Source organism: Lethenteron reissneri, chromosome 56, assembly GCF_015708825.2.
Source record: "Lethenteron reissneri isolate LAM-NWPU_2019-01 chromosome 56, ASM1570882v1, whole genome shotgun sequence".
Lineage (NCBI taxonomy): Eukaryota > Metazoa > Chordata > Hyperoartia > Petromyzontiformes > Petromyzontidae > Lethenteron > Lethenteron reissneri.
The window spans coordinates 9,641,758-9,668,315 of record NC_083834.1 but is presented as its reverse complement, the minus strand read 5'-3'; the positions used below and the strand labels follow the sequence as shown (position 1 = coordinate 9,668,315).

Genomic DNA, 26,558 nt, shown 5'->3' with positions numbered 1-26,558 from the left:
CTTTTTCTCCTCCTCCGGCTTTTCATCCTCCTCCTCTTCCTCCGCCTCCTCATACTTCTCAACAACCTTCTGCTCGTACCGCAAGGCCATTGCCTTGACCTCCACGCTCGAGTCGCTCGCCTCCTGCGCCGCTGAGGGTTCGCGGTCGTCCGCCCGGCACCTGCTCAGGTCAACCCTGATGAGCGGCTTGTCGCCGGAGCTGGGCGCAAACTTCAGGAACAGCTCGAAGGCTTCGTCCTCGACGGCTTCATACAAACGGACGTAATCCTGCAGGCGCACGCGCGGACACAGATGCGACACCACAAAAACCCATTTGCGAAAAATTTGACTCGCATAGAGATCCGTAGAGCTACAGACACTTACATAGAGGCGGGTAGATTCACACACACAGACACACTCACTCAGAGACACTAATAGTCTCACATAGAGACACAAAATAACAAAAAACTACGATGTTTCGATCGCAACACAAGCGGTCGTCTTCAGGAAAAGGGGGGTTTAGCTTCCAAGGCAAACTGTCTTTGAACTTACCTACGTGACTTTACCAAAAGATCCAAGAATATTAATTCCTGCACTCACGAAAGCTTTAAGTCAAGAGGTCACAGAGACCCATGAACTCACATAGAGACCCATAGTTACACAGAGCCCCATAGACTTCCACAGAGCCCCATAGACTCACACAGAGACCCATAGACTCACAAAGAGACCCATAGACTCACACAGAGACCCATATACCTACACAGAGCCCCATAGACTTACACAGAGCCCCATAGACTCACACAGAGCCCCATAGACCTAAACAGAGCCCCATAGACCTAAACAGAGCCCCATAGACATACACAGAGACCCATAGACTCACACAGAGCCCCCATAGACCCACACAGAGCCCCCATAGACTCACACAGAGCCCCATAGACCCACACAGAGCCTCATAGACCTTCACAGAGCCCTGATCGACCTACAGAGAGACGCGTACACTCGGAGGGACCCCCGGCGAGGTGAGTGAGCGTGCGCACACCCCGAGGTAGTCGCCCTCGTTGAAGATCTGCGGCGGCAGCGCGGAGGGGTCCCCCGCGCGGCTCCTCATCTCTTCGAGGACGCGCTCGTCCACCGACACGTCGATCAGCTGGTAGGGCACGCGCCTGCTCTCCAGGATCCGCGTCACCTCTCTCTGCCGCTGCCTGATCTGCGCGCGGACCGCCCGCGGCGTTGCGCATGGAGGGAAAGAGAGAGAGAGGGGGGGGGAGAGCGAATGGTCGGATGGCAACAGGCGGTCGGAGTCATTGTGCTGGGGCAAAGCAGGAGAGCGCCTCGAGTCCGTGACTCCTGTCGCCCGCCAAATCTCTCTGAGACCCCAACGCGGCTTCGTACAAGGACGTGATCCTGCAAGCGCGCGCGGACACGGATGCGACACCACAAACCCATTCGCGAAAATTTGGCTCGCATAGAGATCCGTGGAGCTACAGACACTTACATAGAGGCGGGTAGATTCACACACAGACACACTGACTCAGAGACACTAATAGTCTCACATAGAGAGACCGATAGGCTCGCATAGAAACCAATAGGTCACACAGAGCCTATCAACAGATCGTTGAGGCAAGTGCTGTTAGCGAGCACCTATGAAGATCGGCACGGCACACGAGGGGGTGAGTGGGCTAGTCACCACGCTCGGCCGCCTTTGTCTCCCTAGTGGCGATGTTTACTACACATCGCACTGTGTACTCAATTGAGGCCGAGTCGACCTAGGGGAGGCCCAGGACCGGTTTAGATCATCGTCACTGGCGATGTTGGCCGCGAGCAGGAATCGAAATCAGGTCGGCGGATTCGTAGCGCAGCGTGCTACCAGCAACACCACCGCTCACACAAAGACCCGTTCTATTATAATAGGAGCTTGTGACACCCATTATCCTATTCTTTGCGTGGGATGCCCAAATGTGTGGTGCTTATCTGCGAGAAGTTGGGGGTGTTTAGGATGAATGTGCCCGATTAACTGATTGTTACCCACTCGTGTTCCCCGTGCCGTACCCCGGGAAAAGGTTTCCCTATTATCTGCAAATATGCCGCAATTACCATATTCATCATAATTACAGCACCCTACGACCGTCACCACCACAATCATCACCCCCCCTCCCTGCTCAGGTGAGCACCACCTCGTGGAACCGCGCGGGAAGTTCTTGTCCTGTGGAAAGCAGCACGTGCCCCTGTCATAGTAATGTGGAATTCCCACCACCGGATGATAAGCACCACCTTTGGAGATGGCCCCACTTACAGATTGAAAACGAATTTCTTGATAACGGCAGAACTGATTCTTCGGCCGTTGCCGATCATTGCTACAACTCAGTGGGCTCTCATGAAATTGTCTTTTCCGAGACCAAGGTTCTCTGCAAACCTCCTGGCTACCATCAAAGGTTTGTACACGAAGCCATACAAATATACAAACACAGACATAATTTCAACCGTGATGATGGGTACAAACTTAGTAATCATTGGAAAGATGTTATTAACCACGCAAAAAAGACTTAATTACACTTTTTTGACCATCTTATCTGACAGGCACTAGTTTACTTTACTTTACCGAGTGTTAACATCCCCAGTGTTTAACAGTAATCTCTTCATTGTTCAGCCAGCATTGGTATAAACATACGCATTTTCTTTTCTTTTCTATCATGTGTATCAGACCTCCCCCTCCCCCCTCTCTGTCCAATGCGTTGGCGTGGGCAGCAGTGTGTCGCTTGCGCATAATAGCTTCCACGCCGTCGCCCACCCTTTTTTTGGCCCCTCTCTCCCGATACTTTCCATTCATTGGCTACCACATTCTGATGAGCCCCCCCCTCTCCTCCCCCCTCAACTCGCTTTTAAGGGATTACATCTTGAATCATTGCCTCACTTGATGCAGCTAATCTGGCTGTGACTGTCCCACCTGATGACGGAGACTTGTGTTGCCTCTGAAACGTCGTGATCTTTATTTTATTTTATTAATTTTGATGTTTTACCTACGTGACTTTACCGAAAACACCTAAGAATATGATTCCTTGCAGTCACGAAAGCTTCAAGTCTAGAATTCTTGATAACTGCTTTGTGTCTTCTTGGTTCTTTCGGTAAAGTCACGTAGAAGGGAAGTAATAAAATAATAAAAATAAAACATAATAAAATAATTCTCACGACGTTTCGGCTACAACGCAAGCAGCCGTCTTCAGGTGAAGAATGAGACACTACCAAACTAGGAGCTTATATATAAGCTGCGTTGGAGGTGGAAGAGCGCCTTAACAAAAAGAATGTGCATATGAAGAGGAATTTAGCATATTCATGGAAAATGCGTAGGCGTTGGGTGGGGGGGTTTCAAAGTCATACTATGCCCATGCATTATGCAGGATCAGCAGCACCAAGGGGGGGTGCAGGGATTAGCAGTAACAAAGGAAAGGAATGTTAATGATATGTAGCTGCAGTTACTCAACAACCACGTAGAAAACTAAAGTATAAACTACATAAAAAACGAAAGTATAAACTGCATAGCACCATCAGTATACTTACTATACTCTACAATAAGCTGAGTTACTAACAGCAAGTAATACATTACAATTCTACGTCGTAAAAATTCTATAATATGCTTCCATCTAAACTTGATTCTCTTACATCACACGAGCATATACCGTACTATATACTGCCATAGATAAACCCAACATTAAATTATAACTGTATTGCTGTAAACCAACCTATACCTTATACATTTTAATATAATACTATGTATTATTCTACACACCCTAATGTGTATCGAAATGGTTTATTACGTCCTTCCAATGATTGCTAAGCCAGAATCCATCTTCTCGGTTAAAATTGTCTCTGTGTTTGTATATGTGGATCGCCTCATGAACGAATCTCTCATGACTCTCATGATTCGTTCATGAGGCGATCCACATATACAAACACAGAGACAATTTTAACCGAGAAGATGGATTCTGGCTTAGCAATCATTGGAAGGACGTAATAAACCATTTCGATACACATTAGGGTGTGTAGAATAATACATAGTATTATATTAAAATGTATAAGGTATAGGTTGGTTTACAGCAATACAGTTATAATTTAATGTTGGGTTTATCTATGGCAGTATATAGTACGGTATATGCTCGTGTGATGTAAGAGAATCAAGTTTAGATGGAAGCATATTATAGAATTTTTACGACGTAGAATTGTAATGTATTACTTGCTGTTAGTAACTCAGCTTATTGTAGAGTATAGTAAGTATACTGATGGTGCTATGCAGTTTATACTTTAGTTTTTTATGTAGTTTATACTTTAGTTTTCTACGTGGTTGTTGAGTAACTGCAGCTACATATCATTAACATTCCTTTCCTTTGTTACTGCTCATCCCTGCACCCCCCCTTGGTGCTGCTGATCCTGCATAATGCATGGGCATAGTATGACTTTGAAACCCCCCCACCCAACGCCTACGCATTTGCCATGAATATGCTAAATTCCTCTTCATATGCACATTCTTTTTGTTAAGGCGCTCTTCCACCTCCAACGCAGCTTATATATAAGCTCCTAGTTTGGTAGTGTCTCATTCTTCACCTGAAGACGGCTGCTTGCGTTGTAGCCGAAACGTCGTGAGAATTATTTTATTTTATTATGTTTTATTTTTATTATTTTATTACTTCCCTTCTACGTGACTTTACCGAAAGAACCAAGAAGATGAATCCCTGCAGTCACGAACGCTTTAAATCGAAATTCAACTGCTTTGTGTGTTTAGTGTGACACACACACAGGCGTGACACATACACAGGCATGACACACACATGCAGGCGTGACACACGCAGGCGTGACACACGCAGGCGTGACACACACAGAGGCGTGACACACACGCAGTCGTGACACAGGCAGGCGTGACACACATATACAGGCGTGACACACACACAGGCACGTACGAACTTATGGCCTGGCAGTCATGAGCCACAGCGCTGCGCCTCCCAGGCACGCGTGGAAACACTCGCGGGATAAATCGGTCACACAAAGGAGACATCGACACCCGAGCCCCCCCCCCCAACTCTGCAGGTGCCCCCCCGTACCCACCCCGTGCTGCAAACGCACGGGAGCGGTGGCGCAGCGGTTAGCGCACTTGGAGCGTGACCAACGCGGCGACCTTCCGAGTTCCCATTCCCGCTCACGGCTCCAACATCGGCGACGATGATCTGAACCGGGTCCTTCCTGGGTCTACCTCCCCTAGGTAGACTCGGCCGTAAAAGAGTACCGGCTGCGGTGTCTAAACATCAGACAAAGGTGGCCGGGCGTGATTCTGGCCACAATACAAAGATCCCCCGTATAGCCTGAACAGACTGTCGGGGCAAGTGCTGTTAGCGAGTAGCACCTACGAAGGCCAGAACGGAACACGAGAGGGGTGGGTGGCCAGCACCACGCCCGACCGCCTTTGTCTCCCCAGTGGGGATGTTTTTACACACCGCACCAGATACTCATTTGAGACTGAGTCGACCTAGGGCAGGAGGCCCAGGACCGGTTCAGATAATCGTCACCGGTGTTGGCCGTGAGCAGGAATCGAACTCGGGTCGCCGGGTTCGTAGCGCTGACCGCTTCACCACCAAGGGGCTCTGCCACTTACGAAGTTTTTTTACTTCCCAACAAAACTGGAACCTAACTCGTTTGTAGGTAGAGGAGTCGCTGTATAGATGTATCAACACACCAAGATGTGCATTGCATGTACCAAAGCTCTTAGCCTTGTGCAGACCACCAGCTCCAAAGAACTGCATCTGTCGGAGTATGTCGAGTACTGTAATCAACATCTCTGCTCGCCAACAGCACTAGCCCCTACAGTCTGTGTGGACTATACGGGGGAATTTTGTCTTTGCGCTGCTATGCACGGGTGTGCGTGAGTGATTGATTCTGTGAAAGTGAATCCGCGTCTCAGTGTGTGTGTGTGAGAGCGTGAATGTGAGGGAGCGGTGGCGCAGTGGTTAGCGCACTGTGCTACGAACCTGGCAAATCATCAAATTCGATTCCCGTTCACGGCCAATGACAGTGGGCAGAGAAATATCTGAACCGGCCCTGGCCCTCCCTCCCCTAAGTCGACTCAGCCTTAAATGATTACCTGGTGTGGTGTGTAAACATCAGCACTGGGGAGATCAAGGTGGCCGGGTGTGATATTGGTCGTCCACCTCCTTCGAGTGCCGTGCCGGCATTCACAAGTGCTCGCCAACAGCACTTGCCCCAACATTCTGCTGAAGGCAATACGGGGGACCTTTGCCAGGGTGTGTGTCAGTGTGTGTGTCAGGCAGCACGGCAGTGCTCGCGATGCTATATTTAGTGGCGCTCCACTGTACGGAGAGTGGAGAAACATCGCGCTCATTCCCATCTGCGTGTCCCCTTACGCGCAGTTACACGGATTCCAATTTAGTCTTTGAACCAGTCTGTGCTGCTGCTGTTGCTGCGTTGGCGGTGGTGCACAACTCACAATAACAACTCAACACGTCTGACAATAGCACCGTGTGGCCTTGAAAGGACAATTATCATGGATGACGTTTCGAGCAAAGGCCCTTTTCAGCGCACATAGGGAGGCAAACTCTATGGCCAACGCTCTCTGTCCTATGTGCAATAAAGCAGGCAGGTGCGTTGCCCGAAACGTTACCAATTATATCTCAGTTGTTTTCCACTTTAAAGCCACGTGGCGTCATCGACGCGCTTGTTTTTGGGTTTGGCCACGTGGTGGTTTTTTGACAAAATTTATTGTCTGAAACCCTCCACCACCCGACAAGGTTGTCACGTCTACACAGATCGTGTTATTATGTTTGTGTGGCCAATGTATTTATCAGACTATGATCAATGTATTTATCAGACTATGATCAATGTATTGTATTGACGTATCAATTTAAGCTATCGATGTATTTATAAAAATCTGATAAATGCATTGTAATGATGTATCAATGTATTGCATCAATATATTGATCAAATTCTGATCAATGCTTAGATCAGATTCTGATCAATAAATCTCAGCCTCTTGACCAGTGGTTCGGGACCCCTTACGGCCGGATTCAACATCGAAGTGCAGCGACGTTTCGCCCAAACCGCGATTATCATCAGGGAGAAAGAAAACCTCCTGTGCGTTTGTGCACAGACTGCCCTATATGACATCATAACAACAGTCTGGACCACTGGACGGGTTCCGCAGGACTGGAAGGATGCCCTGGTGGTCCCCCTCTTTAAGAAGGGGGACCGCACAGACTGTAACAACTACAGGGGCATCTCACTCCTCAGTGTGCCGGGTAAGGTCCTGGCAAGGATTATTCAACATCGCCTTGCTAGGCACGCTGAGGAGGGGCTTGCGGAGCCCCAATGCGGTTTCAGGAAAGGGCGGTCCTGCACAGATGCCATATTTTCTGTCCGTCTGCTACAGCAGAGGTGTAGGGAATTCCAAAAAGACCTACATCTCTGCTTTATTGACCTGGTCAAGGCCTATGATACCATCAGTAGGACTGGACTCTGGGTTATTCTTCGTGCTTTCGGAGTCCCTGACCCTCTGCTCACGATCATTAAGGACCTTCATGATGGTGAGCGGGCCCGGGTAAAACTACGCGGCCGGGAGTCGGAGCCTTTCCCTGTACACCTTGGGGTGCGACAGGGATGTCCTCTGGCTCCCACATTATTTAACATCTATTTTGACCGCGTAGTTCGTGAAGCCTTCAATAGCTGTACCGGGGGAATTTCCGTTTGGTACAGATATAATGGGAGGCTGATCGACGCCCGGGTGCGATCAAGGGATGGCTCCCTATTGGTCAACCACGTTATGTATGCCGATGATTTGGTAATAGCTGCTCATTCAGAAGAGGAGTTGGAGGCGCTGCTGATGAGACTGGAGCGTGCCACTAAGAGGTGGGGCCTTACCATCAGCCCCACCAAAACCAAGCACCTGCCTGGGTATTTTGTACCATCGGACACTCCACCCCCACAACTCCCAATTGGTGATGGGGCAGTTGTGGAGAGAGTGGAGAGTTTCCCATACCTGGGCAGTGTGCTTATGACCGGCTCCAGTCTATCAGCAGAGGTCTCACTCCGAATCAGTCGAGCGGCAATATCTTTTCATCGGTTGCGTAACGCTGTGTGGAAGCTACCTGGTCTGTCGCTCCGCACGAAGCTTCAGGTCTTCTCGGCCACGGTCATTCCCTCCCTTCTCTACGCTTGCGAGACGTGGACCCCCCTGGTGGAGCATCTTCGCCGGTTGGAAACATTTAGGCTGGCCTGCCTACGATCCATCCTGGGTTTAACCAGGCTGGATTGTGTGAGGAGCTCACAAATCCTTGAAAGATCTGGGCAAGGTCCCATCAGTGAGCTCCTCCGGCAGGCAAGGCTGCGTTGGCTGGGTCATGTAGCCCGCATGCCCAGCCACCGCATGCCTAAACAGCTTTTGTTCGGCCGGATCGAGGGGGCTAGACGGGCGCGGCACGGGCTGGAGAAGAGATGGAGTGATGTGGTACAGGAGGACGTGGAGCTGAGTGGACTTGCCGATGACTGGTACCAGCGGTGTCAAGATCGGCCTCAGTGGAGGAGGCTCGTGAAGGACGCTACTGGGCAGTTGGAGGCAGTCGCCCTCCAACAACAACGGAGGGCGGAGGAGCGACGCTCACAACAACGAGCGGAGCGCCGGGTGGCTAAAGCACAGCAAGTTGGCACAGTAGGGGGCACAGGTGGTGCATCAGCCAGTCATCTCGGTCATCTCGGTCAGTCGACCAGTGGCACCTGGGTCTGCCCCGTGACCTCCTGCCAGCGGGCTTTCGACACTTCACGTGGCCTCAAGGTGCACTTGGCCTGGCACAAGCATCGTGGTGACGTCACCGCCACTTAGTGGCGAATGGCGGTTGTTGTTGTTGTGTGTATGTGTGTGTGTATGTGTGTGTATGTGTGTGTGTGTATGTGCGTGTGTATGTGTGTGTGTGTATGCGTGTGTATGTGTGTGTATGTCGACCCGTGGTAACTGGGTCTGCCCCGTGACCTCCTGCCAGCGGGCGTTCGACACTTCACGTGGCCTCAAGGTACACATGGCCTGGTACAAGCGTCGTGGTGACGTCACCGCCACTTAGTGGCGAATGGCGGTTGTTGTATGTGTGTATGTGTGTGTGTATGTGTGCGTGTGCGCAGCCTTAAAAAAAATTAATCAGCGACGTTTCGGGGCCATGGCCCTTCTTTATAGCACATATATAGAGAAGCAAGCGGAGAGAGAGAGAGTGGATGATAGAGGTTTTTGGGTTGTATTTCATGAAAATATAAATGTCATTAACCCCGCCGCCACCACTCGACACAGTCAATCAGTAAGGGGTTTGTCACGGAAACAAAAACGTGTCCCCCCCGCTCCGTACCCCACCCACGTGCTGTAAATAAACGCACGGGAGCGGTGGCGCAGCGGTTAGCGAACTTGGAGCGTGACCAATTCCCATTCCCGCTCACGGCTACAACATCGGCGACGATTATCTGAACCGGGTCCTTCCTGGGTTTACTCTCCAACACACCGGTGTGCTGTACTCGTAACGAATTGCCACGTTTTGTTGACGTAACAAACTTTACTAATTGGCTGTGTCGGGTGGTGGCGGGCTTTACGACACATTTATATTCACGCGATTTAACCCAACAAAAATCCACTTATGGAAAATATTGGTCGCGAAAGCCTACTGAGTGTTAAACTGGATAATAAAGAGTTGGGGGCTGAGATTGTTTACACCATGAGGGCCCAGATGATGAGAATTACATTTAAAAAAGAAAGTTATGATCACCAGTTTTTAGAAAGGCCTATGAATAGTTACACGCATAGTAGCCATCAAGTAACAGACGAAGAGTCACGAGCGGTGCCCCTAATCGCGGGCTCTGACGCTGGCAAATGTTGAGGAATGCTCTCCACATTTGACCATGTAGGGCAGTGGTTCTTAACGTTTTACTGCAGCCTTAAACCCCCCTTTGGTTCTCAATCGTAAAAAAATGTTAATAAACACATAGGGCTTGATGGAACAAGGTTGTACTTACGTGCCCGTGTTCAATTTGTGTTTTCGATTATTTACCGTCAAAAAAAAAATCTGCCCATGTCTCAACCCCCCCCCCCCCAGAAAGGGCATCTCACACCCCCAGGAGGTGCGTGCACCCCGGGCTAAGAACTACCGATGTAGGGTCATTGTAGACCTTTAACAACACACACGAAGACGCGCACAGCCGTTGCGTGTCCAAAAAGCTCTCCGCGTTATGCAAAACCACCAGCCCAAAAGAACTGCACGCGCAGGGCCGTACAGGGGATTGTAAACAATCTGTGGGTTCTGATGTTGAGATATATAAGAATTATAATTGGTTATTTACCCAAGGAAGCCACTGTTGGAAATAGAGATGTTGTGAATAATGAAACAATAGTTTATCTTTAATGGCAATTGGTTCGTAACAACCACGTTACCTGCCTCGCCTGGTATGCTGGAGTACGTGGGTTCGATCCGATCCTGACGCCTGCTGCTGTATATTTGGAGTTTGCGTGTCTCTCTCTCTCCCCGTGGTCGCATGGATTTTTCTCCCGGTCCTCCACTTCCCCCCTCCACGTTTAGAGTCGGCGTGCGTTCAAAGTATTTGTCTGCTGCTATAAATGTTCACGCGGCGATGAGCCGCTTCCTTAAGCTATCATTTGTGTTATCCAGCTCGCTTCTGAAAAAAGAGCGATATCGCTCAGTGGGCCTTACCTGATCAAGCAAATAAAACAAATTCAGTTCATAGTTTAGGATAAACGAACCACTTTTAATTGCATTGATAGGACGGTAATGTCATTTGTTTATCTGCAGAAAACTTGTTTTCAGCAGAGTACTGCTGGCAATGACACGTTTTGCCCAATACTTGTTTCGAACGAGTGTGTCTGCCGTTTACAGCCCGACAGAGCCAATGGTGGAAATTCGTTCTATCGACCCTGGCGGTATGGTTTAGTCAGCCCACCATCCCTCCCGGAACGACAAACTGATATGATAATTGGTTTTTTACCCTTTTATCTGGCAACAAAACTGACACTTTTTTTTACAAGGAGTCATGTTTGCATTGACCACAATACCTGCGGTCGGAATGCAAACAAAAAACACAACTCTGATAATGTATGCACTGTCCTTGAAATTGATTGGTCCACACCCGAGACAGCTTTTCTTAGAGCCGAGTCATCTGGTCCAACAGCATGTGAGACTCCTTGTAAAAAAAGGTGTCAGTTTTGTTGCCAGATAAAAGGGTAAAACCCCAATTATCATATTTTGCTACTGGCAAAGGAGGTTCCAATGGTGGTGGACAAAATGATAGTTCTTGTATTGACCCCAGAGATGGGCTGACCCCAGAGATGGGCTGAGTCAACCCCCAACAATCCGGATTGCGAGCCGGTTGGATTGACCAGCGCGCCACGGAATCACGAACGAACATCCGAGCGATGCTTCTGCACAGACCTGGCTAAACAGACTCCTCTAGAGCAGTGGTTCTTAACATTCACTGCAGCCCTCGGTCGTCACAAAATGTACAATCTTAACCACGCGGGGTTTGATGAAACAAAGTAAGTTGCGACTTACGTGCCCGCGCCTAAATTGTGTTTTTTATCATTTACCTTCTGAAAAAAAATCTGGAGCTGTCTCGCACCCCCAGAAAGGGCATCGTGCCCCCCCAGGTTGAGAACCACTGCTCTCAAGAATAGATTTGCATGAAACAAACCGACAGTCGTGGTGGACTGCATACAACGCGAAAACAACGTTGGTACGCGAATGCATTCGCCTCTCTTGGGCAATCCTCCTGCTGTGTAATTGCCCCCTTAGTCTCACCGTGATGCGCGCCCTTGGGGGGGTGGGGGTAAATGGCCATACTTCACCACCCTGGCGAGCGCCGGTTGGCCATGTGGGGCATTGGAATAACATTCCGAAACTCGTGGGATGCTGAGGTTAATTTACTGTTTGAAAAAGCGATTGAAATCCAATGAGGTGAGGTCATACGACACGTAATAAACGCGCAGATTGTATCGCTCTGTGCGGTGCTAGTGGTAGTAGTGGTGCTAGTGGTGGTGGTGGTAGTAGTGGTTGTGGTGGTAGTGGTGGTAGGCACACAAAGAACAACAACACGAGTAGCGCACACAAAGACAAATACCCCCCGTATTGCCTTAACAGACTGTTGGGGCAAGTGCTGTTAACGAGGTCCTCGTGAAGGCCGACACGGTGCATCAGGGGCGTGGGTGACCAGCACCACGCCTGGCCGCCTTTGTCTCCCCAGTGCTGGTGTTTACACACCGTACCAGGTATCACATGAGGCTGAGGCGGATCATGAATCGGCGCTGGTGTTGGCTGCGCGCGTGGGGAGCGCCACCGCTCCCCACATAGAACTACAATCGGGCACAACTCACAAGTCCGTGTGGACTTACCTGTCTGGACGGGGTGACGCTGGTATAATATACGTCCACCGCCATGGTGAGTGTGAGGGGTGAGTGTGAGTGGTGAGTGTGAGGGGTGAGTGTGGGTGGTGAGTGTGAGGGGTGAGTGTGGGTGGTGAGTGTGAGGGGTGAGTGGTGAGTGTGAGGGGTGAGTGTGAGTGGTGAGTGTGAGGGGTGAGTGTGAGTGGTGAGTGTGAGGGGTGAGTGTGAGAGGTGAGTGTGGGGAGTGAGTGGTGAGTGTGAGGAGTGAGTGTGAGTGGTGAGTGTGAGGGGTGAGTGGGGAGTGTGAGGAGTGAGTGTGAGTGGTGAGTGTGAGGAGTGAGTGGTGAGTGTGAGGAGTGAGTGGTGAGTGTGTGAGTGGTGAGTGTGAGGAGTGAGTGGTGAGTGTGAGGGGTGAGTGGGGAGTGTGAGGAGTGAGTGGTGTGAGTGGTGAGTGTGAGGAGTGAGTAGTGAGTGTGAGGGGTGAGTGTGAGGGGTGAGTGAGTGAGTGGTGAGTGTGAGGAGTGAGTGGTGAGTGTGAGGGGTGAGTGGTGATTGGTCAGTGTGAGGGGTGAGTGGTGAGTGTGAGTGGTGAGTGAGACAGCTGTGAGAAGTGTGCAGGGTGAGTGAGGCGGCTCTGCTGAGAGTAGTCAACTTCTCACTACAACTTTTCCCCTCTCTCTCTCCCACTCCCCCCTCTACGTCCTTCTCTCCCCCTCTCCCCCCCCCCCCCTCTTTCTCTTTTTCCCTCCCCCTGTCCTTCGCCCCCCCTCCCCCTGTCCCTCTCCCCCTCTCCCCCTGTCCCTCCTGTCCCTCTCCCCCTGTCCCTCTCCCCCTCTCCCCCTGTCCCCCCTCCCCCTGTCCCTCTCCCCCTGTCCCCCCTCCCCCTGTCCCTCGCCCCCCCCTCTCTGTCTGCGCAGAGCAGCAGCCCGGACCGCGACCCCACGCGGCGCTTGGCGTGGCCCGTGCCTGCAGGGGCGCGCGCGGTGATGCTGCTGATGATGATGCTGCTGATGATGATGCTGCTGCTGATGATGATGCTGCTGCTGATGATGATGCTGCTGATGATGCTGCTGATGATGATGCTGCTGCTGATGATGCTGCTGATGATGATGCTGCTGCTGATGATGATGATGCTGATGCTGATGATGATGCGACTGCTGATGATGATGATGCTGCTGCTGATGATGATGCTGATGATGATGCTGCTGATGATGATGATGCTGCTGATGATGATGATGCTGCTGCTGATGATGCTGCTGATGATGATGATGCTGATGATGATGCTGCTGATGATGATGCTGCTGCTGATGATGCTGCTGCTGATGATGATGATGCTGATGATGATGCTGCTGATGATGATGCTGCTGCTGATGATGCTGCTGATGATGCTGCTGGTGATGTTGCTGCTGCTGATGATGATGATGCTGATGATGATGCTGCTGATTAAGCTGCTGATGATGATGCTGATGGTGATACTTCTGCTGCTGATGATGCTGCTGATGATGATGATGCTGATGATGATAATGATGATGCTGCTGATGATGATGATGCTACTGCTGATGATGATGCTGATGGTGGTGGTGACAGCAGGAAACCAAACTGTTCATTTTTGTATTTCTCCAGGTGAGCCCCACTGAGCTCCACCACAGCTCTTATTTCAGAAGCGATCTCGCCTCAAATGATAGCTCAACGAAGTGGCCTGTGACGTGGAGATGTATAGCGGCAAGCCAAATGCTCTACACGCAACGTTGATTCTGATTGTGGAGGGGAAAACCGGAGGATCCGCAGAAAATTCCACACTCACGGGGAGAGAGAGACACGCAAACTCCAAATATACAGCAGCAGCAGCAGGCGTCAGGGTCGGGATCGAACCCACGACCTCCTGTATACCTGGCGAGGTAGTTAACATCTCCTAGCCACCGTGAAGATGATGAGAGAGAGAGAGAGACGCAAACTCCAAATATATACAGCAGCAGCAGGCGTCAGGGTCGGGATCGAACCCACGGCCTCCTTCATACCAGGCGAGGTAGTTAACATCTCCTAGCCACCGTGGCGTCAACATTAATTTGACTTTAATGGTTCTAATGGATACAGTTATTAGTATGAAAGTGATGATGGTGTTGCACAGAAAATGGTCAAACATCAATTGGTTGCACTTCCCTCTCGACGAAGATGATGACTATGACGAGATGGTCTGGTTTGTCTCGCAGCTACCGTCGAGTTAATCGACTGCTGTTCATGTATCGCATTCCTTCGCGTTCTTTAGATTTATTTTCCAGATTGAAGAAATCAGGATCTTATAGTAAACATTTAATTTCAAATGGTTGCTGTCAGGGCCATCCACAGCGGGGTGCTGGGCTCTGGGCAAACGCCACAACGTGGGCCGCCAATGCCTTGGAACTCCCCAGTGGGACACGCGTTACATCTGAATCCGTGACGGCGAAGTGCGGCGCTCCGAATCGCCGTTCCCCAGGGACGGATCTGCTCGCAGCTGCTTCTTCATCATCGCCTCAGCTTGTAAGAGGCGTCTCCTGGCTACGAGTTGGTCGCGCTTTGCCTTCTTGGTGCTGTTCAAACACCAAGGAGACACCTGGCATCACGAGGCGCCAAGTCCGCATGAACCATGCATCACGATTGTGGCTAAACGTGCAACCAAACACACGCGCTCTGGTGATGAAGTTGTTTACGCCTTGTCCCTGGAGCTGACTGGCCTACACCCGAGCCTCCCTCTGTGTGGCCTCGTCCTCAGCAGCACCGGTGGTGTCAAGAGCGCAGAGAGCAACTCCACAAGGCGACCGGCACAAGGTGACGATGCAAACATCACGCAGCGTTCATATCTCGGGTCGAGCAGTTACATCAACTTTAGTTTGTCACCATCTGGCCAAAAGAAGGCTCCCATCGACTGAAAGGGCGGCATCTCTCCACAGCTCTGCGCTGTCGCCTGATGCGGCTAATGGTTGTTGTAATTACTGGTGAGACGTCACGGTGTTCCAATTAAAATGTTGTGGGTTTTACTCTCCAACACGTAACCGGGTAGTGCTGAACTAGTAACTAATTGGCACGCTCTGTTCACGTGGCAAATCTTACCGATTGGCTGCGTCGTTTGGTGGCTGGTTAGTGCTTTGAAAACATGTTGGCACTTCTGAGAATTTGCAACAATACCACAGGAAATGTGCCTCCAGGCTCTGGAAACCACCTGGAGAAGATTCCAGGTACGCGTTGACAATGATGGTGAACAAGTGGAGACTCTTTGAAGCTATTAAGATACATTTATTATCATGTTACAGTGTGTTATTCGTTCTTTTCCCATTAAAAACGATAGTCCCATATAAGTGTTAACATTAATTTGAAGCGCCCATTTACACGATCTATCCCGTAAAAAAACTATCTTATGATTAACATTGGTCGCGAAAGCCGCCGACTGGTGCGTGTTAAACCGGCGTGGTGTCGTGTTTGGTTGCTGCACTGTGGACTGCGTCGTTTCGCAAGTGCCATCCGAACCCGTCCTGAGTAAACACGTGTTCACGTCCATTGCGCAAGGTCGTGAGAAGGATCCAGCTGATGGTGGTTATGCTGAATGACGACGGTGAGTGACGAATGGTAACGGCGGTGGTGGCATCGTGTGAGCATTGCACAACGGCCGTGACAGTCGGGAGCGAATTAATGCGCATCCATAACAAGCGTCGCCCACTCGCGTCTTGTTGTTAAAGTTCAGCCGAAACCCTCCCGCCTCGAGCCCCGAGGTGGCCTACGGGTTAGCGATCCCCATTCCAACTAAGGCAAAGATCCCCCGTGTAGCCTTTACAGACTGTTTGGGGCAAGTGCTGTTAGCGAGCAGCATCTGTGAAGGCCGGCACGGCACACGAGGGGGTGGGTGGCCAGCACTACGCCCAGCCGCCTTCGTCTCCCCAGTGGCGATGTTTTTACGCACCGCACTCTGTACTCATTTGAGGCCGAGTCGACCTAGGGGAGGCCCAGGACCGGTTCAGATAATCGTCACTGATGTTGGCCGTGAGCGGGAATCGAACCCGGGTCGCCTGGTTCTTAGTGCAGTGCGCGAACCGCGACCCCACCGCTCCCCACACAACTGGGCTGGCTGGCTGGCGCTGTTGTTGTGTGCACACAACCGCAATTCTGCAAGTTCGAATCCCAGCTGGGGGAGGGGGTCGAGTCGGTCCATAATCTTCACTCCAGGGTCGATAAAATATTTACCACTTTGGGAAGTCAACAACGGATGGATACCTCCTACACAAATTAGTCCGTGGGCCAGAACAGAAATCTATAATCACCTAAGGTAGCAACAGTATTATCAATGTATTTTGATTTATAATGTAGATTATTTGATAACCGACTCGTTTCAAATTCTTATCACATAATTCACTGTTCTTGGCCACACAGAAACTCCACCTCGCGTGGAACCGACAACGACTGCAGTCACCAATGAGTTTGTCGGTGTCTGTGAGACCACAAAGTCTACGAATCTCCATGCATGTTTACATCTCAAACCATGGAGCGCACAAACAGGCCACTGCCCCCACCCCCACCCCCTTTGGACGCATTTCAGATATTCCCCAGGGCTCTTGAGTGTGAAACCTTGTCTATTTCAGTCCATGGTTCTCGATGTTAGTCGACGGAGATCTCTGCACGTGACGTTATCTCCCTCGCCTGGTATGCGGACGATACGTGGGTTCGGTCCCGACCCTGACGCCTGCTGCTGTCTATTTGGAGTTTGCGTCTCTCCCCCCGTGGTCGCGTGGATGTTTGCTCCGGGTCCTCTGGGCTTTCCCCTCCACAGTTAGAAACATGCGTTTGGGGTTATTAGATTATTCTGCTGATGTAAATGTCCCAATGATAAGCCACTTTGTTGAGCTGCGATAGCCAAATCGCTTCTGAATTAAAGTCAATACCTCGGTGGGCTTTACTTGGGAGGATGAGGATGGTTTATTGTGTTTGTGTGTTGGGAGATTTGTGAACCTTGTACTTTGCACGGCTATCGTGTGTGTTGTCCTGTTTGTTGTTGTAACATTCTTACCCGCCCCTACTGGACATCTGTGAACAAAGAGCTTTACAGCTCATTGGATTCCTCCAGCATAAATACATCTGATTCTGATGCAAATGTATGGCTTTCTATGTATCGGTCTATCTATACAATCGGACGGAATAATGACGCCGATACAAACATCAATTTTCCCGGCAAGGACTAAAGCCTCTGTGGGTCTGGGTGGGCACACGGACAAGGTCAAAAAACTCCCGACTCAATGGGCCGTCTGCTTTAATAAGCATCGCGATACAATGTTAAGCGTCAGGAATAATGCATGTCGCAACAGCATTACACACACACACATTAAAAAACACACCACAAGTTTTATTTTCCCAGACATTGCCACGAGTAAAATGATGCGTGTGCATACAGCAGTACTTTAAAAAAACCTTCAAGTCCCCCCCCCCCCCTCCCACGTGTTTTGAGGCTTGTGCTGTGCGCAGGGTTCGAGGGGATGTCCCGACGCTTTGCCGCAGGTGTCGGGATCTTCTCGAGGTCCCGAATAATATGCCGGTACGATCACAAACGCGAAAACACACGGGAGGGCTCTCCAGCACAGCCGCAAAGCGAGCCGAGAGTGGCTTCCAGTCACCTAACAACGAGCACGGCTGGCAACGTACGGTGCGTAAGAAGTTAAGCGTACACACACACACAGATCATATTGTGAGTCTGGATCTACCCCACGTCTATCCTTGTGCAGTATACCGACAGGGTCGCCCACAAGTCACAACACACGGGGTTATATTTATTTTAACAAAATCACAGGGTTTTTTAATTAAATTTAACATTTGTTCAAACTGACTTCCATTCATATTAATGCACGCACACGTTCTCTTTCGAAACGGATTGAGAACTTTGCTTAAAGACCACAGATCTTTGAACATTCCATCAATTTAGTTTGTTCGTCTCAAACTCATTCGGGCTTCCTTGGTCGAGCTTAGCAAAGGACGGATTGATGCGACCTCACAGGAAGACGGCAATTCAGAGATATCAATGATAAATAATAAGATATAGAATATTAACTTACAGAAGAAACAACAAAAATATTTCAATGTTAAAATAAATTAAATAGCCCCGTGTCCCGACTCGGGCCCCCTTGCCTGTATCCGCCAACCACGTGGAGGACATTCGGCTGAGAGTCCGTTTCGGGGTTTCTGCTTCTCCATTGATGAAGCGCCGATGACTGGTTACTCTGATGGTCCTACCACACAATCCCCCTTTCCCAGTCTCAATGTCTCGGTCACTCACAGAGCATGGTTAATGTGGGGTGGGATAATTGGGGGGGGGGGGGGGTAACACGTAGGTTGATTATGAATAATGTAGGGGCGTCCCCTTTGATGTTAATATATATTGATATTGAATCGTCAAAAGTGTAGGCGAGCTGCAGGTTACTCCTCGCCACCGAGCGCGACGGAACACGAACACGACGCCTGTCGACGAGAACCCATCAGCCACGTCCACGATTGTTCTTCTAAGCGCGCATTTCGGCCACGAGTTTGTACAATCCCGCGCGCAACTCGTTGAAGCCAGCCGGCGGCGGCGGCGATGTTAAGTGTATATATGTACACGGCACAATCGCATTTTTTTTTGTAACCACCCTTCCTGTTTAAATGATGGGGGGAGGGAGGGGGGAACTCGGGCAGAAGTGAGCGGAGGGGCTGCAGGGAGAGACAGACAACAGCGCCCCGGTGATGATGACGCCCTGGGCGGCGAACGGTGCGCGATGGTCACCGGTTTGATCGATCACCCCGCCGATGCCTTGCACGTCACCGGACAGCGACCACGCCGTCTCACCCACGCCGCCTTGGTGCTCAACCCCCGACTCGGAGGGAGTTGGCAGAGTTACGAATCAACATGAACTCCTCCGAATTGTGGTCCGCCACGTTTGCATATTTGTCGATTGAAAAAAAATCGAATCTGTACGATGCAGCGGCTGGACGATTGCTAAGGACATAACAATGGGTCACGGTGGTTATGCTTTGCACCCGAATGGGTTTGTAAAGAGTGTACTCCGAGGACTCCTCTACTTACGAACGAGTTAGGTTCCAGAGGTTTTAGATTTGAAGCTTTCGTGACTGCAAGGATTCATACTCTTAGGTTTTTTTCGGTAAGGTCAAGCAGGAAAATAAATAAGTAATAACAATTTTAAATAATAGGAGAAATAATAGGGCATTATTTTATTTCTATTATTTGTTCTAATAGTATTTATTATTTTTTTATTATTTATTCCAGAGGTTTGTTCGAAAGTCGATTTGTTCGCAAGTCCAACTTTACTCCTGTCGATTCCAACACGTTGTACGGCATGCACACTAAACACGGGGAATGGCTTTAAAAGTTGTATAATCTCCTGTAGATGTAGATGCCACTGGTTCTTCACGCTCTGCTGATGTAGATGCCACCCCCACCGTTTATTGCGCGGCAGTTGAACTCGGTCCGAAATGGCAACTGGACATGCGGACAGGTTTGTTCGTATCTCTGAAAGTTCGTAAGTCAAATGTTCGTAAGTAGAAGCGTCCCTGCAATGCTAATTTACTGTGTTACAAGGGAAACCCACGACATTTAAAATGTGGCGTTGCCGATTTAGTCTCCCGTCGTATCGTGGCTATGGATCACCGATGAGCGCCGCGAATTAGAAACTGATCAGCACGGTTGGCTACGTACGGAGCAAAATAAGTTCAAACATATTCGCACACCAGAGCCGCACGGCCATTTCTGCCCAGGCCATGCACGGCGAGAGGAAAGAGCAACCTCATCCAGCAGTGGAGTCATTCGCCAAACAGGCCTCTGTACATCGCCCGTTAAAATACCCTGCATCTTTGCCCCCCCCCCCACCACCTTTGTAGCATGATTGTTGTTCGAGTTGTATTATAAAGCCGTAACAAACTGATGCAAATCCAAAGTCAACGCAAAAGATAATGGTGTGCAGTCATAATCGTAGCAAACCATTTTCGGAAAACAAAAAAAACCGTGACGTGCGTTCCACAACCCCAGGTCCGGGTTCGATTATAATTGCAAACAATTCCTAAGGAGGCTCGCGGACGGAGGATAGGTACCGACTCAGAGGGCTCGACTTTAAAGAAACCATTTAAACATTGCAAATAAAGTTTTACACGGAGGCTCTCACGACCTATGTTATGTTTCATAATTGGTTTATTTTGGGACAAACCGCGTAGGTATCACATTAACAAGGAATCTTGATTGCTTCAACGTAGCCGGTTTGGTGAAAACCCAAATCAACAGGCACACATTTGCCCATGTGGCAACGTGGTTTTATTGGCTCTCATCGGGTGGTTGAAGATTGTACATCATGAGGCCTCCTTTGCCAGTACCAAAATATACAAATAGGGGTTTTCCCCTTTTTTCTGTATTGTGGTTAATCTTAACATGATTCCTTACAAAAGGTGTCAGTTTTGTTGCCAGAAAAAATGGGGAAAACCCTATTAGTGATTGAAGATTGTTTATTTGTTTAACATTATTCCTACACTACGATATAACCGCCAAAATAAAACTAATTAATAATCACGAAAATAAAATTCCGTTTCTTCTTGCAGCTCCGAATATAAATCGGCTTTGACCATCACGTAACGAACAACTCTCCCAGCGGCAGCTGTGCGGTGGAGCAAGGACGGCTGCTCTCTGCCTCCCGGTTCCAATTCATTCATCCCACAATTGCTCATTGGGGAGGGGGGGGGGGTATGATTAAAAGAAAAAAAAGTTAACTTACAAAAAACTTCCAATAAAGAAAGACTGAACTGATGTATGCACCGACACAGGAAAGCCATTGCATTTATCAAGCACTGTACTACAACCACACCTTCATAAATTAACGTTCAATTAAAAAACACATTAATATAGTTTAATCACGGTAATTTAAAGCAGTCACACAGTATATATATGCTTGGACTCTACAAAAGCGTAATATTTACAGCCGATTACAACCAGACGCACTTTATATTCATGGGACAAAAGCTGGCTGCTGCGAGCTTGGAGCGAAACGTTCCAACTCGACCACAATCCACGCCTTCACAATGCTCACTATGCCAATCATCCGGCATGTGGGGGTTGCGCAACGGGCCTGGCACCTCAAGTGGGCAACATTTGAACATTTGGTGGAACTGTGGTGGAGGGCACCAACGATGGGGGGAGGGGGGGGGGGAGAAGCGCTGCCCTCTGAAGCCTCAACGAATCTCAACTGTTTTTTTCAAATCAACGGAGTCCTGCTTTGGGACGATATGGTCGACTCATTTCGCATTCCCGATTTCGCTTGGGTAGGAGGATATGGCAGTGCCTGGGGAAAAACCCCCCTATGCATACTCCGAGAACTCAAGCCAGGGCTGGGCTATCTGATTATTTCAGGAATCTCTTAGCGAGTATTCGTTTCAGTTACACGACTAAAACAAAATTTGACGACACGAAAATACGTAGGCTTTCGCGACCAATATTATCGGGGTGTTTTTTTAGTTAGATCGCGTCAGTGACGACACCACATTTAAATCGCTCTATTTAATACCGAAACAGGAGGATTTCTCCCCAACTCTGGCTGTCGCCTGATGATGCTGGTTGTAATTACTGGCGAAACGTTACGGTACTCGAATTGTAAATGTTGTGCGTTTACTCTCCAACACAGCGGTGTGTTGAACTAGTAAAGAATTGGCATGTTCCGCTCACGTGACCAACTTTACTAATTGGCTGTGCCGGGTGGTGGTGGGTTTAGCGGACACATTTATATTTACGCAATCTACCCCAAAAAACCTCTATGGACACGAAAATTGCTTGAAAGAAACGTCACATCTGTACCCACGTGTGTCGCTGGATGGAATTTGGTAATCATCAGCAGCCAGCTTGTGCAGGGGGTTTCCTGCCTTCAGAAAGCAGGAGGTTTGGGTGGCAGCCATTTTTAAGGAGGCCTGAGTAACCACACTGACAACAGCAAATATATTATAAATCTTAATCAATGAATCGACTCAAGCCTCCTTGCTCTACTCTCAAGCTCTAAATAGACAACTAAGCAACCTCCTTGTGTCACTGCCTAAGATAGGAATCTCAAACTACAAATATCAAGAAATGTGGCGCATGTGTGTTTAACCGACTGGATTGCGTGATGAGTTCACAGATCCTTGCAAGACCTGGGACACAGTCCCATCGGTGAACTCCTCCGGCTAGCGAGGCTGTGTTGGCTGGGTCATGTAAGCCCGCTTGCCCAGCTACCACATGCCCGCCAGGCAGCTTCTATTTGGCCAGATAGAGGGAGCTAAATGGGCACGGCACAGGCTGGAGAAGAGATGGGCTTGATGCGGTACAGAAACGATGGAGTTGATTGGACTTGCAGATGACTGGTACCAAGCAGTGTCAAGATCGGCCTCTGGAAGAGGCTCGTAAAGGACGCTACCGAGCAGTTAGAGACAGTCACCCTACAACCAATACGAGCGGGGTGCCGGGCGGCTAAAACGCTGCAAGGTGGCACAGTGGGGAGTACAAGTGATGCATCTTAAAGTCTTCCCAGTCCGTCAACCTATAACACCTGGGTCTGTCCCGTGACCTCTTTTCAGCGAGCCTTTGACACTTCATGTGGCCTCAAACTGCACCGAACCTGGTGCAAGCGCCGTAGTGAGGTCACCACCACCGAGCGGTGAACGACGATTGTGGTTGTGCGCGCACGCCGTGGTTCGGTTAAAAAGCACAGATTTTATTATCACCAGGTCTGCTTGCTTTCAGAGACAGATGTGAATATTGTAATTTGGAGATAGAACACTCAACAATGCGAACACAAAACCACAGTCATAATAACAGTTAAAAAGCTACATCTGGTAAGCATGTGCGCTTCAAAGTTGAGAATATAAAACAACGTTTTTTTTCCCCCATCATGCGTGACTTTTACACTCACACCCGATATCACAAAATACAAATCCTACGACACAAACATCGAGCAAGAGCCCTTGGTGCTCCAGCATAAAACATCACCGCCGGCGTCGTCGCCGGCGTCACGCAGGACGCACATCTGCTCCGAGGACCTGGAGACCTACGGCAGCGCTCCGCAAATCGGTGCTCCACGGTATTTTCAGAATCCTAGGAATGAACCTCACCTTGCCAGGCGAGGACTGGCGAACTCGCCTCCTTCTCAGTGTCATCCAGTGGCCGATCGAGCACCCACCCACCACCCCACTGCTGGTCGCACGTGCGCGGTACGGCAGACGGGCCCCCGTCAGCCTCCATCCCCGTTGGAAATTGAGGGCCGCGCATGCGCACGCACGGGGGTTGAGGTCGGTGTTCCGTGAAGAAGCTCGGCAGCGAGCGCCGTGGGGTGGAGGGTTGAGAAGCACCGGACTACGGCCGCACACGTGCCACTCCCGTCACGAGGAAGCCGCTGGAGCGGCCATGCACTTATTAAAATCAAGCCAGAAGTAAAAAAATGAGTTTTCAATCTATATTCCGAATCAAAAACTCATTCCTTTAGAACTTGCTTTATGCGTTTAGTTTGTCATCCTTCCCCCGCACCTCCGATTAGCACGGTTGGTTACGTACTGTGCGAAAGAAGTCCAACAAACATGCGTACATATGGTCATCACAAGTCACACCTACATCACGGAGTGGGGAACCTGCACAGCCCATGGGGGCCCAACCGTGACCAGGGCCCACGGCCACACGACGCCTACATGCCCGCAAGACGACGTTCCTCCGTCGCCGCAAGCATCCGCGCTGCGCGTGTTGGGTACGAGAGCAAAGGGGAAACGCATTCGACACGTCAGCATGCGGCAGCGCATTTCTAATCGGATCGCGACAGCGACAGCAGGGTGCGTGTCGACGAGCGGTCCCACGCTCGACGTTCGCCAGCCCCCACTTTTAAATCTCTCGCCGTTCGTCTCGGACGGGGGCGGGTCGGAGAGAAAGAGCACTACATTGGTGTAATTACAGCAGATGGCGTTAAAAGATCAGTTGACATCGCCTCACAGTGGCCAACCCTGTGAATGAAACGCCGCAGACACCAGAGCGGCAAAGCCACGCAAACCCTCGTCCCCCGCGTGATGCGGCAGCATCTCGCGCGCGTGCGACCACCGAAGAGCAGACTGGACATGCGCTACCGAGCAGGGGCGTTTGTGAGAACTCGCGCAATGGAATGGGCGATGGGGAAAACTCAGCGGTGAACCACGACCACGAAAGCTCTCCCACTGGTCCGTCGTGGGGCTGTAACCACGCGATACGAATCATCTCTATCAGAGGCCATGATTACAATTCGATAATGTATCCTGTCCACCCCCCCCCCCCCCCCCCCCCGGATCTCATTTGTATTGTACACCAATTGTTGGTGCTTCGTTTGGACCACGATTCTAAAAACGGGAAATATTTACACGTAAAATTGTGTAACATTCCGCAGCAATTTTTTTAAACGCACGGCTCGCCGCTTGCGTGCACTGCAAGCGTCGAGAACTGACGAATCGCCGTGACGATGATTGCCCACGATTCACGTTGGAAATATCAATTAAATCGCATGCAAGCGAAAAAAAATCCCGTGAAGCCATGCCTTGGGGTCATCCCCTGTAAAACGATGCAAACTGGAACAGCTGCCGAAATACTAAAAAAAGTAAGACAAATTTAAAAGGCTGCGATCATAAATCTATTAAGCTGCATGGCTGCCTGCTGCAATAATGCGTGCATGTAATTCAACTTGGGCAATGATGTATTCGCTAATTGGTGAATTGATTGTGATGTGCTGCCGCCGCCGCCCTCTCTCCGCTCGCGTGGACTCCATTGCCGTCCCCCCCCCCTCCCACAATGAGTGCGGTGGCTTAGAGGTTTTTTAAAATAGTTTTTGAATTTGGGAAAGGATTGAATGCGGTGCGCGCTCCAGCGAGTCCTGCCTGCCACAACAACAAACCCACCAGAGTGGCAACCTGAATCGGCGACTCGCAATGGGACCCCCCCCCCCCGTCCCCCCCACCGCAGTAACTACAGCAGCCACGACAACTTAAAATGATAATCCTGCACAGCCGAAACGAAAAACCACACTATCCCTAACCGTCACCGCAACCACCCCCCCCCCCCCTTTTTCCACTGGCACATCCAAAGCCAAGCCGGTGCCAGGCCATCGTGGCACGGGTGCTTTTGCCGTGCCGAGCCAGAACCAAACCGTGCTACGCCGGCCTAACTAGGGACGTCCGAATCTGGCTCGGCGGGGTAGGGGAGGAAGGGGGGGACGGGGGCCAAGCAGAGCCAGGGACGGGGATTAACGACGCGTTCTTTGCGCGCGACAGTCGGCCAGTCCACGACTCGGAGTCGCCGCGTCGCCGCCGCACGTCTCGGACTCGTTCGATGCGCGACGTCGGCGGCGGCGGAGGCACGGGCTCGACTCCCGCACGGGGCTAGCTCGGCACAGCCCCGGCTCGGCTCGGCTGTACAGTGGAAAAACAAGGGGTTTAATCTACTCCTTCTTGGCCTTGGCTTTCTGCTTCTTGCCACCGCTCGAGGCCGAGGGCTGCTGCGACGGGCGGCCGTTGGCAGCGGCCCTGTCTGCGTGGGCCTTGCCGTCGGGCGCGGCGGGGCGCCCGCCGTTGGCCCTCGCTCCCCCCCGCCTGGGCCCGTCGGCGCCAGAGGAGAGGTCGTCGGCGAGGGCGCCGTTTTTGGCGGCGGCGGCGTCGCGAGCCGAGGTTCTGTCGCCCCGGGAGCGCTTGCCCGCCGCCCCAATGGCGCCGGCCTCCCTGCGCGCCTTCATGTACGTGCGGTAGTAGAAGTCGGCGAAGAGCAGGATGAAGGAGAGAGAGTACGCGATGAGCGACCAGTGCATCCACTTGGGGAAGGGGCAGTCGACGTAGAGCGAGTAGCCCGTGTGGAAGGTCGACAGGTGGAACTGCACCTGCGGGGCGACGAAAGAGGGAACACGTGGGTTGGCGATTGGGTGGCTCACAGGTCAGAGAGCCGACCTCACAGGTCCCGACTCTGACGCCTGCTTGTGGTTTGCGAGTGCGGTGGCTGTGGCTGTGGTTGCGGTGGTTGTGGTTGCGTGATGCCATCTCCCTCGCCTGGTAGGCAGGAGGTAGTGGGTTTGATCCCTACCCTGATGCCTGCATGTTGGGAGTTTGCACGTTCTCCCCGTGGTCACGTGGATTTTTCCCTCCACATTTAGAATGA

General features: G+C 50.6%; 1 protein-coding gene across 3 annotated transcripts in view; it reads right to left on the bottom strand.

Annotated features, from left to right (window-relative positions):
- Window positions 1-17,629: 17,629 nt before the first annotated feature.
- ELOVL4 (ELOVL fatty acid elongase 4) overlaps window positions 17,630-26,558 on the bottom strand; it is a 29,442-nt gene continuing 20,513 nt past the window's right edge. For all 3 annotated transcript variants that reach the window (XM_061574919.1, XM_061574918.1, XM_061574920.1), the window contains exon 7: window positions 17,630-26,283. In XM_061574919.1, the coding sequence (XP_061430903.1) occupies window positions 25,852-26,283 (432 nt within the window). In that variant the 3' untranslated portion in view covers window positions 17,630-25,851. The remainder of the gene's footprint in view (window positions 26,284-26,558) is intronic.